General features: G+C 39.0%; 2 protein-coding genes across 3 annotated transcripts; both read left to right on the top strand.

Moving 5' to 3' along the window:
- Positions 1-1,178: 1,178 nt before the first annotated feature.
- On the top strand, positions 1,179-2,004 carry LOC132845341 (uncharacterized). Its single transcript, XM_060869298.1, has 3 exons — positions 1,179-1,204; positions 1,349-1,454; positions 1,760-2,004. Coding segments are annotated over exons 1-3 (264 nt in total). The 5' UTR covers positions 1,179-1,202; the 3' UTR covers positions 1,916-2,004.
- A 356-nt stretch (positions 2,005-2,360) lies between these two features.
- On the top strand, positions 2,361-14,849 carry hacl1 (2-hydroxyacyl-CoA lyase 1). 2 transcript variants are annotated; one of them, XM_060870485.1, is made up of 17 exons: positions 2,361-2,486; positions 4,986-5,090; positions 5,687-5,727; positions 5,825-5,905; positions 6,010-6,082; positions 6,390-6,467; positions 6,553-6,647; positions 6,992-7,104; positions 7,225-7,360; positions 7,492-7,597; positions 7,822-7,905; positions 8,073-8,174; positions 8,298-8,452; positions 9,296-9,454; positions 10,599-10,706; positions 13,333-13,519; positions 13,872-14,849. In XM_060870485.1, the coding sequence occupies exons 1-17, from the start codon at positions 2,436-2,438 to the stop codon at positions 13,902-13,904; spliced, it is 1,707 nt and encodes a 568-aa protein (XP_060726468.1). In that variant the 5' UTR covers positions 2,361-2,435; the 3' UTR covers positions 13,905-14,849. The 2 variants fall into 2 exon arrangements, with proteins under 2 accessions (XP_060726468.1, XP_060726469.1); XM_060870486.1 differs by lacking the exons at positions 2,361-2,486; positions 5,687-5,727.
- Positions 14,850-15,115: the final 266 nt, after the last annotated feature.

Raw genomic sequence — 15,115 nt, forward strand, 5'->3', positions numbered from 1 at the left:
TTTGTCCACGTGTGAAAGACATTTTAGAATGTAACACCAACCCAACATCAGTGTGAAGCAAGCAGTTAACATAGTGTTAATTCGCTAGCTATTCTGGTAGAACTGATCATTTTCTCAAATGGACTTTATCTTTTAAAGTGTGCAGTAAAAAGGTGTATACAATACTTCGTTCTGGTCCTCTAAATTGTCTGAAGAAGTGGCGTTACAACAGTGCTGGTATTCAGCTGGATAGCTAGACCTGTCACTGTTTTTATAAATCCACTTGTCCGTGTTTATTAATTAAATTTCTAGCAAACGTTCATTGACTACAGTCAGTCATTGTATACGCTGATTGTATACGCTGCGGAACGCTCTATCCAGTATATAGTAGCCTAGTGGTTAAGGTGTTGGGCTACCAATCGGAAGGCTGTGAGTTCGATCCCAGGATGGCTTATGTCACGAATTCTGTGTTTACATCTTAAAAAAGTAATCCTGTGCTAATCGTTTCATGAGCGTGCGTCTAATATTAGATTCGATTCCGACTCGGTTTGGATTTGGGCCTGGCAGAGTGGTGCGTTAACTGTATCATATAAGACTGACTGTCAAGGTGGAGGACATCCTCAAACAGAGGATCAGGGCGAGAGCTAAGAAAATCACCAAGGTTCTGCGACATCCTAACAAATTCCTGAGCTCTTCCACTGTTCAATTTCAATTTATTTGTATAACACTTTTAACAACTCATAAGCAGCACCGTGTCCATCTGGAAATCACAACTGTATCCAGAAAACCAGCATTTAATAGAATGTTTGTACCTTCAAGTAGAGTGACAGCTTTAATGACAAAAAAAATACAGACAAAAAAAGAAAGCTCCTCTTTTATAAGCTTTAATCATTAGTCGTCCTCATTCTCTGCACACTACTCTCATTGCCTGGGTAATTGTGCACCTACACTCACTTTAATGTTTTTCCCTCCCATAGTCTGCATAGCTTTTAAAGGCCAAAACCATGCATATCGCAATTAACCCTGATATTCTGAGAATGAGACGGTAATGACGGTCACGACTCACATACCATGTGATCTTTAATTATTTGAAGAGGAAATACTAATTCATCTGGATAGTATGAATTCTTAGTGGGGGTTATGTCTCTATATAAAAGGAGAGAAAGGAGGGATGGAAAGACAGGAACTTCACCTGTGATTCAGCTCTGAAAACTAAGATAAAGATGTAAGTGATGTGTGATAATGGTGGGCTGTTTTTGCAGTATTCTTATAACAAAAGCGTGTACGTAGCTGATGATTTGTGTGTGTGTGTGTGTGTGTGTGTGTGTGTGTGTGTGTGTGTGTGTGTGTGTGTGTGTGTGTGTGACAGGCTGACTGTACTGGTTTTAGCAGCAGTGATCATGGTCTCAGTTGAATCAGACACCTCAAGCACAGAAGAGTGGAAATCTCTGAGCAATCCAAAAAGCAGAATGCTGGTGAGCTGAAAACTTTCTGATCTCTAATATCTATGTCTACATCTATGTTCTTAATAATTTGTTTAGCTTTGATTATTACATGATTTACTTGTATGTCATTGGCTCTTCCTTATTTATTATAAATAATAAATTATGGAAATGTTCTTCCTTATTTGTTGGTTTCTTTGGATAAACTTTTCTGCTAAATCAAAAATGTAAAGCAAATATCAAAGCCATTTCTACTTCTGCTGTTTGAGTGTCACGTATGCATTTTGCAGAAAAGCTTCTATACTTTTCATTACACATTTATTATGCTTTGTTCCAAGTTTTTCCAGATCCTACAATCGTATCTTGATGGACGAGAAGGTCAAACTGAAGGCAGAAAAATACATATGGTGGAAGATGTGGACAGCAGCCTGGCAAATACTGCACTGGACAAATACAGCAACTTTCTCTATAACAGCAATTATGATGTTGAATGACGACATTTTATTATATATGTATTAAACCAGATATATTAAACATTTTCCTGTTAGTAGTAGACACCCCATAAAGCATATAAACATTCAAATACCAGTGTCAGAATTATTTTCAGTGTTTCCACATGAGATAAAATGTCATATTATAATCTGACTTTTATATTATATATTATATTTAATTTATATTATATTACAATTGATTTGATAGGATGTCTCTTTTCAACCAGCTTAGTATATAATTATAAATATAATATTTAAGAATTACATTAACAAATTACAATTCACAGAGGTACTTTTTTAATAGACGCATTAAATGAAATAAATACATTTATTGTAGTTATAGTTATGCATTTTATTATTAAAATGTAATTTTTTCAGATATAAAGAGCCAATATCTGGATGTTTGAATAAACCTGCGCAGATTGTGATAGTTAATGATCAACTTGAATGCATCCGTGCTGCTAACAGCGTCCTGCACTTTGGTCGCGCTGCTGCTATTCTGCACCTGTTAAAAGTTAAAGTTATGGAGGAACTTACCGGAGCGCAGCTTATTGCTGAAGCACTGAAAGCTCAGGTTAGTTTAATAATCCAGAAATTTATTTATACTCAAACAAGTAAAGCTCCCGAACCTTCAATGTGCAATGTGCAATGTGTGTTTGCTTGTCAGTAACATAGCAGCTAAAGTGGTGCCATTACAGTCCTTGCTAACGGGCTAACTCTAGCTAATGGGCTAACTCTAGCTAATGGGCTAACTCTAGCTAATGTGCTAACTCTAGCTAATGGGCTAACTCTAGCTAACTCTAGCTAATGGGCTAACTCTAGCTAATGTGCTAACTCTAGCTAATGGGCTAACTCTAGCTAATGGGCTAACTCTAGCTAATGGGCTAACTCTAGCTAATGGGCTAACTCTAGCTAATGGGCTAACTCTAGCCAATGGGCTATATCTAGCTAATGGGCTATATCTAGCTAACGGGCTAACTCTAGCTAACTGGCTAACACTAGCTAACGGGCTAACACTAGCTAACGGGCTATATCTAGCTAACGGGCTATATCTAGCTAATGGGCTATATCTAGCTAACGGGCTAACTCTAGCTAACGGGCTAACACTAGCTAACGGGCTAACACTAGCTAACGGGCTAACACTAGCTAACTCTAGGAAGTTTTGGAGGCGGAGATTTGGTGAAAGTGGGGATGGACTAAATAATAATAAAAAAATCAAACCTTGTTTAACTCCTGTTTAACTGTTGGAGAACTATTTTCACAGATATTATCTAATGCACATTTAAACATACGCTGTTAATTCAGTGAGCATAATTAATGTTTTTAGACTGTTACATCAGGGAACAAATGCTATAAGGTCAGCCTTGTCATGGTTGTCCTAGTAAGTACAGCTATTAATAGAAGTTTAAGAAATACAGCAATTTAAAAAAACTTTGTGTTCCATCAACAAGAGTGTATATTAAACTTTGTGTTTCATAAACACGAAATTGCACATAAAAACCCCAGATTGCACATTTAAAACCCACAGTTGTGCGAAAGTAAATTTTTATTTCAAAATAAAAGCCTGATATCCTGTAACCAACAGTGTGTATAAGGTGATTGTGTGTATAAGCGAACATTATTCATTTATTCATCTTCAGTAAGAACTTTAGCCGGTCAGGGAAACACTGTAGGATCTGGAGGTTATCCTGGATAGGTGCACGAGGCAGGAATTCACCCTGGATGGGACTCCTGTCCATCACAGAGCACCTTCACATACTCATTCACAACTAGGGGCAATTTATTCAGTAATCCACCTAACAGCACTTTTTTTTATGAGGCCTTGGATCAGTCCTGTGCTTTCCACAGTTAACATTATCTGTTGTAGAATTCCAAAAATCAGTCTGCTCGATCAGTCTGCTCGAGTCTGCTCGATATCTTTTTCTTTTTGACATCTTGTGCATTCATTGTCACTGTCACGATCACCAGATTATCTCTAAACATTAAACTCTAAATATAAAAATAATTAGGTAGTAAAAGTATAATGTAAATTCTGTGATAAAGTTAGTTTAGCAGTAAATCCATCACCATCCCAGTTGTGTTTAAAGATTTTGCACATTCACTCATGCTTCTGCATAACATTTAAACATGATGTTTGCTGGTTTATTCAAATTTCTATTGTTAGAAATTTAGAATATTTTTAATTGCTATCATGGCTTATACTATCAAGGCCATATGAATTCAGATGGATTACATTCTGTCTGATCTGATCCTCTGACACAGTATGTTGACTACCACAACATAGATTACGCACATGCGCATATCTGTGGTGTTCTGTATGACCTCCTTTCAGCTTGCAGAGAGTTACCAAGAGTATGAGCATCAAATTAGTGCATTGTATCTATAATGAAAAATGGGATTGGTCACCCCTGTAATTCAAATATGTATCATCTTGGGAATAAGCACAAACACCGGTTAATAGTTTTCTTCTGTATACAGCCATGCCAAGACAGACTTACTGTGTCTTTTAGATGATCCTATTCAGATTTGGATGTAAACTAATGAAAGAAAGAAACAAGCAAAAAATCTATAAAAAACTATTAAGCCTATTTATGAATAATTAATAAGCCTATTTCTAGTTATAGTTTATTGTTTTATGAGATCATCTATTGGTAGATTATTTAGATAATTTTAAGCACTAATTTCGGGAAAGAACCAAAGTAATCCGTCGAAAAAAATAGTAAAGTATGAAAAGAAATATAATAATCTTGTGTTTGTCTTATTGCAATATGAAAATAAGAAATCGTCAAACATTGACCATATTAAAGATTTTTGAACTATCATTTTATTCTGCTATTCTGCATCAAATTATTAACCTGTGCCACAAGTAATTTATGACCCTTTATTAAGTTTCAGCAAATTAAGACGGATATAATAAGACGGATATAATAGCATAATGTAGATGGACATTTTATTGCAAACTGTTTGAACTTTTTTTTAAAAAATTATGAAACTAATGCACCTCGATGTGTGTATTTATTTTTTAATCTTCTACATATTCTAATATGTTATAATGTCAATCGTAACACTGCAGAATGTGGAGTACATGTTTGGCATCGTTGGAGTTCCCATTATTGAGGTTGCCATGGCAGCCCAGGCTGCTGGCATCAAGTATGTGGGCATGCGCAATGAACAAGCGGTAAGAGCACACCCCTTCACTAACAGCTAATGAAACGCGTCAAAGACATACACTGAGGTATTCAGATCTGACATAGATAACAGTTAATGCCTTTTAATGACTACAATTGATCACACACAACTTATTTGCAATTTGCTCATTAGTTCATTGCTTTTGCACTTACTTAGCTAATCAGTTTTTTATTGTTCTGCTTCTGCTGTTTCTCCTTCTTTTTGTAAGCCATTCTAGATAAGAGTCTTATCTGTAATCACAATCAAAAGAATGTTTCCAACATTGTGTGGAATCCATGCCATGAAGAATCGAGGCTGTTTTTGAGGGCAAAGAGAAGCCCTACCCAGTATTAGTAAAGTGTTAGTGTTAGTATTGTATACTATCGTGTTCTTAATAAAAGTCGTCAGTGAATGTAAATAAAAATGAACAAAAACACAATGCGCAGATGAAATGTCCTTGACAGATCTGCTTTGATTTCTTTACTGTGTAAATAAATTTTATCTTCTACATTTTTTAGCAAACAAATTTCCAGTTTTAAAACATTTTTCACATACACATGCCTTTTGCACACTACTGTATATGTCACACGTCTCTGTTTTCAACAGGCCTGTTATGCTGCTTCTGCAGTTGGATATTTAACTGGACAGTATGTGTTTCCCTTAATTGATTTCCTGCCTACTATCAGTGCACTTTTTGCTGTGCCAAAGTGTTCACTCTTATTGCTGTCTGCTACTCTGTCACAGTCCTGCAGTGTGTCTGGTGGTGTCTGGACCTGGGCTGATCCATGCACTTGGTGGAATGGCCAATGCTAACATGAACTGCTGGTAATGAGTTTGAATACCTATTGCAAGTGGCATTACTTGTACTATACACAAATGACCCCCCCCCCCCCCCCCTCTCTCTCTGTCTCTGTCTCTGTCTCTGTCAGGCCTGTGTTAGTCATTGGGGGCTCCTCAGATCAGAATCAGGAGACAACTGGAGCATTTCAAGAATTTCCACAGGTGGTTACGCATAATGTTCTTGGGTTGTCTACCTGTCCTTCTATATCTCCATGTCTCTTTACGAGAGTCTCATCAGCATGATTTCTCAAGAATGGTTGTTGAATTTATACAGAATTATTAGTGTAACCAGCAAATGAACTGATTAGATCAAGGTCAAGGTTACAGCAAGGACAAATGCCTGAAATAGCTCCAATAGCTTCCTGTTTCAAGTGTATTCTTAAGTATATTTCTGGTGTATAAATTAGTAACAAGATGGATTTTCAAATCTATACATCAAACTGAATTTTTATCCTCTTTTCTTAATCAGGTAGAAGCCTGTCGCCTTTACAGCAAGTTTTCAGCTCGACCAGGCAGCCTGATTACGATACCAGCTGTAGTTGAAAAGGTAAAAGTTTTGATCGCTTTCATTTTGTGCCTGTAGTTTCTGATTCTGTGTCTTTATACAAGTGCTTGCTCTGATGTTTCACCAGGCTGTAAGGAGCAGTATTTATGGTCGTCCAGGAGCATGCTACATAGACATCCCTGGTAACATGGTAAATGCAAGAGTGGACCGGAAATCCGTCAGGTGACTCCAGTTATGTCTTTTGTGTGACTTAATGTTGGATCTTTCTGATATCTAAGGTGTTGGGTCAAGTCTGTGCCTGAATGATTTAAAAAGAAAGTTGGTACAGTGATATAGTGAGTAGTATTACTGTGCCTCCTTTAAAGTGTCTCGTGTGTCTCCCGAGCTCAGGTGTCTGTCTGTGTGCAGTTTCACACACATTTGGGTTTCCTTCAGGCTCTCCGGTTTCCTTATATCTCCAAAAACTTTCCAAGGTTCACAGTGACCTTGACGAAGCAGCTACTTTAAACCGAGGTCATTTAAACACGATTTGTCTGACTTCAGCTCCTGTGGCTGTGTAATTACAGATTCCCATCCTGTTGTCCTCCTTCTCCAGTGAGCCTAGCCAGCAATCATGAACTCTCCAAAGCTGTCACAGTGCTCAAACAAGCTGAGAGACCACTTCTCATCATTGGCAAAGGTGACACTGAAACACTGACTTAATACTACAGAGCATTACTGCCTGTACCTACCTGGTGTAGCTTTAGGTTTATGAGCAGTTTATACACACATGTGAATAGTGTGTGTTGCCTTACTGTAGGTGCGGCATACGGTCGGGCAGAGAACGAAATTAAAGAGCTTGTGGAACTAAGTGGGTTGCCCTTCCTGCCAACTCCCATGGGAAAAGGAGTACTTCCTGATGACCATCCCAACTGTGTGGCTTCTGCACGCTCCAGGTGTGTGTGTACACTTGGTCCCCTTCCACTTTAAACTGAATACATTTTTTGACTCAAATGCAAAGTATTTTGATCTGCGTTCGAATAGCATTTCTTAATAATCGCTGTAAAAATCTGTGTCTGTGTTCCAGAGCTCTGCTGCAGGCAGATGTGGTTGTGCTGCTGGGTGCCAGACTAAACTGGATCTTGCACTTTGGCTTCCCTCCCAGATTTAGCCCTGATGTCAAACTTATTCAGGTATAATACAAGCGAATACAAATAGACCTTTTAGGACAAACATAAACATGCAGCAATTCAGATCCCCTCTTGTCAGTCATGGCAACATTGGAGCACTCAAGGATATATTCAGTGATGTATTTAGTCTAGTATAAAGAGATTGTAACTTCCGTATTTGTTGAATGCTTTCTCTCTCTCTCTCTCTCTCACTCTCTCTCTCTCTCTCTCTCTCTCTCTCTCTCTAGGTGGATATATGTGCAGAGGAGCTTAGTAATAATGTTAGAGCTACAGCAGCACTACTGGGAGATGTCAGGGCTGTAGTCAGCCAGGTATCCACAGAACAACATGTTACTACCTGTTTTAGTATATGACTTATGACTTGGGTAGAGAGGAGAATCATCAGTGTTTTTTCAGAATCATCAGTGTTTCATTGCAAATTACAGGTTTTATCACAAACTTACTTTTAATAAGCAATGTTTTCTGAATTAAAATCTAGCTGGTAGAAATATTGAGATCGGACACATGGGCGTATCCAGCAAACACAGAGTGGTGGACAAAGCTGAAAGAAAAAATGGCTTCCAATGCTCAGATATCAAAGGTAAGGGCCTGACTGAACAAATGAAATTGGTGAAAATGATGCATATAATTTTGCTCAGTGCCAATTTAATTTCTGTTTTACATCTACACTTGAAGTAAATGGACTTTTTTTTTTCATATGCAGGCTCTTTCTCTCCAAAATACTCTGCCCATGAACTACTACACTGCATTCCATCACATTGCTCAACTCCTACCCAAAGACTGTGTCATTGTCAGCGAAGGAGCCAACACCATGGATATTGGTCGCACCATGCTGCACAACTACTTACCCAGACACAGGTCTTTTACATCAGTCTATTCTTATTTTTCCCCAATGTGGTCTGGTCAATCACCATAGACTAGCTAACTCACTCACTCACTCATCTTCTACCGCTTATCCGAACTACCTCGGGTCACGGGGAGCCTGTGCCTATCTCAGGCGTCATCAGGCATCAAGGCAGGATACACCCTGGACGGAGTGCCAACCCATCGCAGGGCACACACACACACACACACACTCTCATTCACTCACGCAATCACACACTATGGACAATTTTCCAGAGATGCCAATCAACCTACCATGCATGTCTTTGGACCGGGGGAGGAAACCGGAGTACCCAGAGGAAACCCCCGAGGCATGGGGAGAACATGCAAACTCCACACACACAAGGCGGAGGCGGGAATTGAACCCCCAACCCTGGAGGTGTGAGGCAAACGTGCTAACCACTAAGCCACCGTGCCCCCGACTAGATAACTCTACCACAAAAATTTGAAGGCTAAAAAATGGGGAGGGTGGGGCAAACACTTGCTTCACACGTCAGTGTAACACACAGGAGAAAACACTAACTGCCCTCTTCCACTTATTTGCGTACATTAGTTCACACGTGCCAATTGGCCAGTGTTGTCGTGATTGACAAGCGAGAAAAAGTCTGGCAGGTTTTAAAATCAGCAACACTGCAGGCACCTATTTCTACTTATTCGACTCACAACAGAGAACTTGAGTCCTTGATGATTTGTGAACTGACAGAGTTGACAATAATTGACTTAAAATGTTTAATGAAAACAATACAGACAGTAAAGATAAAGCCAAATCTATGTCAGCATGCATTTTCCTATACGGTGATATTACAAGCTTTTCTGCAGGCTGGATGCAGGGACATTCGGCACCATGGGAGTCGGACCTGGCTTTGCCATTGCAGCAGCAGTATTGGAACAGGCCCAGCACACCAGCAGAAGAGTGGTGTGTGTAGAGGGAGACAGTGCATTTGGCTTTTCAGGCATGGAAGTTGAGACCATGTGCAGGTAAACCTAATGCTTTTAACCTCTCAGCCATTCAGGGTTATAGCTGAAGTCTGTTTATTCATGCATCTTTCGTGCCAGAGCAGGAATGGAATGCAAGCAACATTGTTTACATATTGGCCTGTGCACCTTATGTACATTGTTTACATATTGGCCTGTGCACCTTATGTACATTGTTTACATATTGGCCTGTGCACCTTATGTACATTGTTTACATATTGGCCTGTGCACCTTATGTACATTGTTTACATATTGGCCTGTGCACCTTATGTACATTGTTTACATATTGGCCTGTGCACCTTATGTACATTGTTTACATATTGGCCTGTGCACCTTATGTACATTGTTTACATATTGGCCTGTGCACCTTATGTACATTGTTTACATATTGGCCTGTGCACCTTATGTACATTGTTCACATGTTGGCCTGTGCACCTTAGGAACATACTGTAGTTCACATACTGGCCTGTGTACCTTATGTACATTGTTCACATGTTGGCCTGTGCACCTTAGGAACATACTGTAGTTCACATACTGGCCTGTGTACCTTATGTACATTGTTTATATACTGGCCTAAGTAGCTTAGGTACATTGTTTATATAATGACCTGTGTACCTTATATACATTGTTTACATACTGGCCTGTGCACCTCAGTTGATTTGGCCTGTTTACATATATATAAATATATATATTTACAAATATACATTGTTTACATACTGGCCTGTGCAACTCAGACATGATTAAAGTGACATCTACTGTCAAGTGACATCTCTGTACATACTGTAAATGTCTGTCAAAATGTTTTGGTCTGATAGGTTTTTATGTCGAACATGAAAAACCTTTATAGACTTTCTGATATTTTGGTAGACATATTTTTAGCATTTTAAACTTTCACCCTTGTGATTGTTGTCATGATCTTAAGCTTCATGAGGTGTTTTTTTTACTCTAACTGTAATTGGGCTACCCATTAGTGTTAATCAAAACCTAATTTGTTCAGGCAGTTGCAGAAATCATTTGGCTGGCATTATTATTATTACTATTATTATTATTATTAGTAGTAGTAGTATATTTTTGCCTGTTTCTGTTCCAATAAATTGTGCAATTTTACTTCTATTACTAAGTGTAAAATTATATGTCTTTTGAACAGGTATAAGCTGCCAGTGATCATCATTGTCATCAACAACAATGGCATATATAGTGGTGTAAATAAAGAGACATGGAGGGAAATGGAGAAGATGGGAGACATGACCACTATGTGAGCCCTACATCTCTTCACTGACACTAACTGGCTAGTAGAAGCACTAATGATTACACTACTGAGTAGGCATGGGGTTAATACAGTGGGTTCCAAACAGAAGATGTTTCTTTTTTTCAATATTCAATATCTTAAATATTTAATATTCAGGATTCTGCACTATTTCTAGGCACATAAAGCTCCTAGCACATGTCCAAGGAATCATTACCTTGCAGGCAATTGACAAAATGATGAATGCTCGAGTGGTAAAAAAGAGTTTCATGCACAAGTGTGTACAAAGTACAAAAGCCAAACAGTAATGAGAAGGCAAGTGCTAAAGTAATAATACAATATGTTTTAGGTTATGGAAGGTGTTATCCAAGATATTTCCTTAGACTTATTACTTGCTTGAAAGATTTATCAAATAATAATAATAAGAAATATTTGGAGTGTGTGTGCCCTGCAATGGGTTGGCACTCCGTCCAGGGTGTATCCTGCCTTGATGCCCGATGACGCCTGAGATAGGCACAGGCTCCCCGTGACCCAAGGTAGTTCGGATAAGCGGTAGAAAATGAGTGAGTGAGAGAATGAGAAATATTTGGTGGTTGATGCCATGATGTTGAAGCTAAAATCACAACGTGATCCTTAACTGTTTGCTTTTTGAGGGTGTTAATGGTGGTTTATGTCCAGCAGAGGTGATGTATATCAATTTAGTTTTGTCAAACGAAAAAATAGGTTTCAGATGAAAATAGGACAAAAAAGCCATAAGACTTTATCACTGAGCCTACTGATAGTGTTGGCTCCGTATTTGCTCAGTTGTTAATGTTATAGGCTTTTTCAGATGATTGTGAGTTCACTTCCCAGCACTACCAAGCTGCAACTGTTTGTCCTCCTCTGTTGCATCATGCATCATATGTAAGTCTCTTTGGATAAAAGCAACAGCCTAATGAGATAGATCTTAATTTAAACCAGGAACTGACCATTAAGGCGGTCCACTAGTAATTAAATGATAATGATTGCAATCCCCATGTCAGCAGGAGTTGAACTGAGCATCACAGTGTCAAGGACAGGAGATGGGTCTAGGAAGATGAAAACAGAATACTAAGAGTATTGTCTGGTCTTGTGACTCCTTGTTGGCAAGCACAGTGGTCAGACATTTCTTGTAGCTGGTCAACAGGTATGCAAATATCTCAGGAGAGATTTTGGTCCAATCCTCATTACAGATACTTCTCCTGAAGGTTTTGAGTCTTTCACTTGGCAATTCAAAGTTTCAGCTCCATCCACAGATTTTCTATGGACTTAAGGTCTGGAGACTGGCAAGGATCTCCAGGATGTGCTTCTTCTTGAGCCAACCCTTTGTTGTTCTGGGTCATTGTCATGCTTTAAGACCCATCTTCAGTGTTCTGGCTGAGGCCAGGAGGTTCACATCCAAGATTCTATGGTACATGGCCCCGTTCTTAGATCCCTGAAGGAGTTGAAGTCTTCCAGTACCCTTAGCAGAAACACAGCCCAAAATCAGAATGTGTCCACCTCCATTTGACAGTGGGGATGGTGTTCTCGAGGTCATATTCAGCATTTATCTGCCGCTATAACCTGGTGAACCGAATTCATGCCAAAGAGCTCAAATTTGGTGTAATCTGACCACATCACATTTCCCAAGCCTTCTCTGAATCATTCAGGTGTTCATTGGCATGCTTCAGACAGGCCTGTAAAGGTGCCTTCGTAAGCATCTTGGATCTTTGATCCAGTATCTTGATCCAGTACGGTGAAGTGTGTTACCAATGGTTTTCTCAGTGACGGTGTTCCCAGATCCCTTGAAATCTTTAAAAAGCTTCTCTCATGTAATTCTGGGCTGATCCCTCACCTTTCTCAGAATCATCCTTACCCCACGAGGTGAGATCCTGCATGAGGTGAGCTCCAGAGCGAGGGTAATTGACTGTTATCTTGTATTTCTTTCATTTTCAAATTAATGCACGCCTCTTTCTCACCAAGCTTCTTGCTGATGGTCTTGAAACCCCTTCCAGCCTTGTACAGGTCTACAATCTTGTTTCTGACATCAATCAAAGAGATTGATTCTGTGACAGGTGTCTTTTACACACATAACAAGTTGAGATTAGGAGTACTTTCCTAAAGGCACCGGTCTAATTTGTGTGCACAAACAGTCTGTGGGGGTCAGAATTCTTGCTGGTTGGTAGGGGATCAAATACTTATTTTACTCAATCAAATACAAATTAGTTTGTATTCATCAAAAAAAAAAAAAATTTGTTGTTGATATTCTATCTCTCTCTGTTAAAACAAACCTAGCATAACAATTGTAGACAGTTAATTTCTTTGTAAGGGGCGAAACTAAGTAAATCAGCAGGGGATCAAATAATTATTTTCCCCACTGTAAGTTTGAACACACTTTCAGGGTGCAGCAGTTTTGAACCAGGTTTTAAGGCAAATACAACAGTTTTTATATATTTTTTAATGGTCTAACATTTACACTCATACATTTCTCACCAATACAAATAAGCATGATTTGCAGTTTTAGTTCTGATTTAGCACTGCATTTCTGTGTGTTCCATATGACAGACCACCACACTTGCTCTTGATCTTCCCAATATGTGTTAATGAGAATACTGTCATGCATTTGTGTCTCTTTCAGAGCTCCTCCAGTGACACTCCTGCCCGAGGCACGTTATGAGCAGGTAATGTGTGCGTTTGGGGGATGCGGCTATCTGGTCAGGACAGTAGAGGAACTGCGTACAGCCCTTCAAAAGAGCTTGAGTCAGACAGCCACCCCAAGCCTAATTAACGTACTAATAGACCCAGCCTCGGACCGAAAGCAACAGGTATCATCTACACTTCGAATTTCTATTAAAACCTACATTTAATAAAGTTTAAAAGCACAACCTAATGTGACCCTACATTATTCCATGTGTCTGTTATGGTTGTGTGTCTCATGAGGACCGTGGACATATATAGGCTGCACAGCACAGTATGAGATATTTGACAAAATATTAAATTTTGTTATGTTTTCTGTTTCTTAACAGTGGAAAGACAGAAAGACAAATAATATCTCAAATGTATTAGATACTCAGTGAGCCGAACACTTAAATCTGAGTGTATGGTAGCACATTGCACAGGACAACCTGTGCCAGTCTTATTTTGTTCTTAACTCATTCTCTCTCTCTCTCTTTTTAGGAGTTCCCCTGGCTGACCCGCTCCAATCTGTAAGAAGAGGAGTTTTTTTTTGCTGTGATGGACAGTAGTCCCCCTTTACTAACGACTAGCCCCAGAGCAGGCAACAGAACTACCCCCATCCTGCACTTTATGTATTGACATTAATTACCAGATGGTTTCTAATTACTGACATTTTTATGATTAAGCTCTTTTTTCAGCCACAAGCCTGACCTTTTGGTTAACCTGTGATTATTGAATTATTGATCAGTTATCTCTTTATGTAATATAGAACAACCGAAATTGGAAACACATGGGAGACACAGCAATTAATATATGGTTTAATATATTTCACACAATTAATCCATCCCATGGAGGAAGAGTTGAATGAACGACATGCTAAACTTTGCATTGTGTTTGGCCAGGACTTTATTCCGACGCCCATGTTTTAAAGGATCAGATCGACATTGTGTTTCTTAAGCATTCGGAAATATTCTATAAAGAGAGTAATAAGAACATGCTACAGGATGTAAGAACCACAGGATTTGGACAGGATTTGGACAGAATATATGTACTGTAAGTGTATGTAAAAGTGTCTGGCATGGTTTGATGTTGGAGGTAAAAGGGCTGGAACGGGTTCTGCTTTAGCTCAGTTCAGATTCCAGTTAATGAAAGCCTTCCTGTCCTTTGCTTCTCCTGTATGTCCAAGACCATTACCTCACTGCTTTAGCTCAGCAGTAAAGCTAGACGAGACTCTCAATCCTGCAAACAGCTCTCAGGAGGCCAAGAATCACATCACATAAATGACCAAGATTTTTATGGAGTAATTTCCTGAACTGTTTCAACAGTTGTAATTATGGATGTCTGAGGATTTGTACTTTTGAATTTAACATCTGTATTTTAGGTTGCAGTTTCTGCCATTCAAATGACATTTTGAATAATATAGATGTACATACAGGTGGTTCAAACGCCAGTGTTGTAAATTAAATGTAATTATTGAAATGCACTGTCTCTATGTTTCTTATGTTGTTGATTAGGCACCTATAGTGTATTGCATTAAGCATGTTTTATCCCCACTGCAGGGCTTAAGTGGCCCTTTGCTTAACTGCCATGTCATTAATTCTGAGGGAAAGGAAAGTAGTACGTGTCTACTGCACTGGTTGAGTTTGTGTGCAGGATGAATAAGAGGCAGGATGTTCTGATAACCTGGATACTGTTTTCTGGATTCTGCTGTTTGTAAAATGAGCATAAATCTTCATCGTCATATT

Source organism: Tachysurus vachellii, chromosome 5 (assembly GCF_030014155.1).
Source record: "Tachysurus vachellii isolate PV-2020 chromosome 5, HZAU_Pvac_v1, whole genome shotgun sequence".
In the NCBI taxonomy this organism is placed as follows: domain Eukaryota; kingdom Metazoa; phylum Chordata; class Actinopteri; order Siluriformes; family Bagridae; genus Tachysurus; species Tachysurus vachellii.

What these genes read in the sequence shown, in the direction of transcription:
- hacl1 (XM_060870485.1), top strand. Translation starts at nt 2,436, where the DNA reads ATGGAGGAACTTACCGGAGCGCAGCTTATTGCTGAAGCACTGAAAGCT. An exon ending in AATGCTAACATGAACTGCTG is followed by an intron (nt 5,906 to 6,009) that starts GTAATGAGTTTG and finishes TGTCTCTGTCAG; the next exon opens with GCCTGTGTTAGTCATTGGGG. An exon ending in CCAATGCTCAGATATCAAAG is followed by an intron (nt 8,175 to 8,297) that starts GTAAGGGCCTGA and finishes TTTCATATGCAG; the next exon opens with GCTCTTTCTCTCCAAAATAC.
- LOC132845341 (XM_060869298.1), top strand. An exon ending in ATCCAAAAAGCAGAATGCTG is followed by an intron (nt 1,455 to 1,759) that starts GTGAGCTGAAAA and finishes CTTTGTTCCAAG; the next exon opens with TTTTTCCAGATCCTACAATC.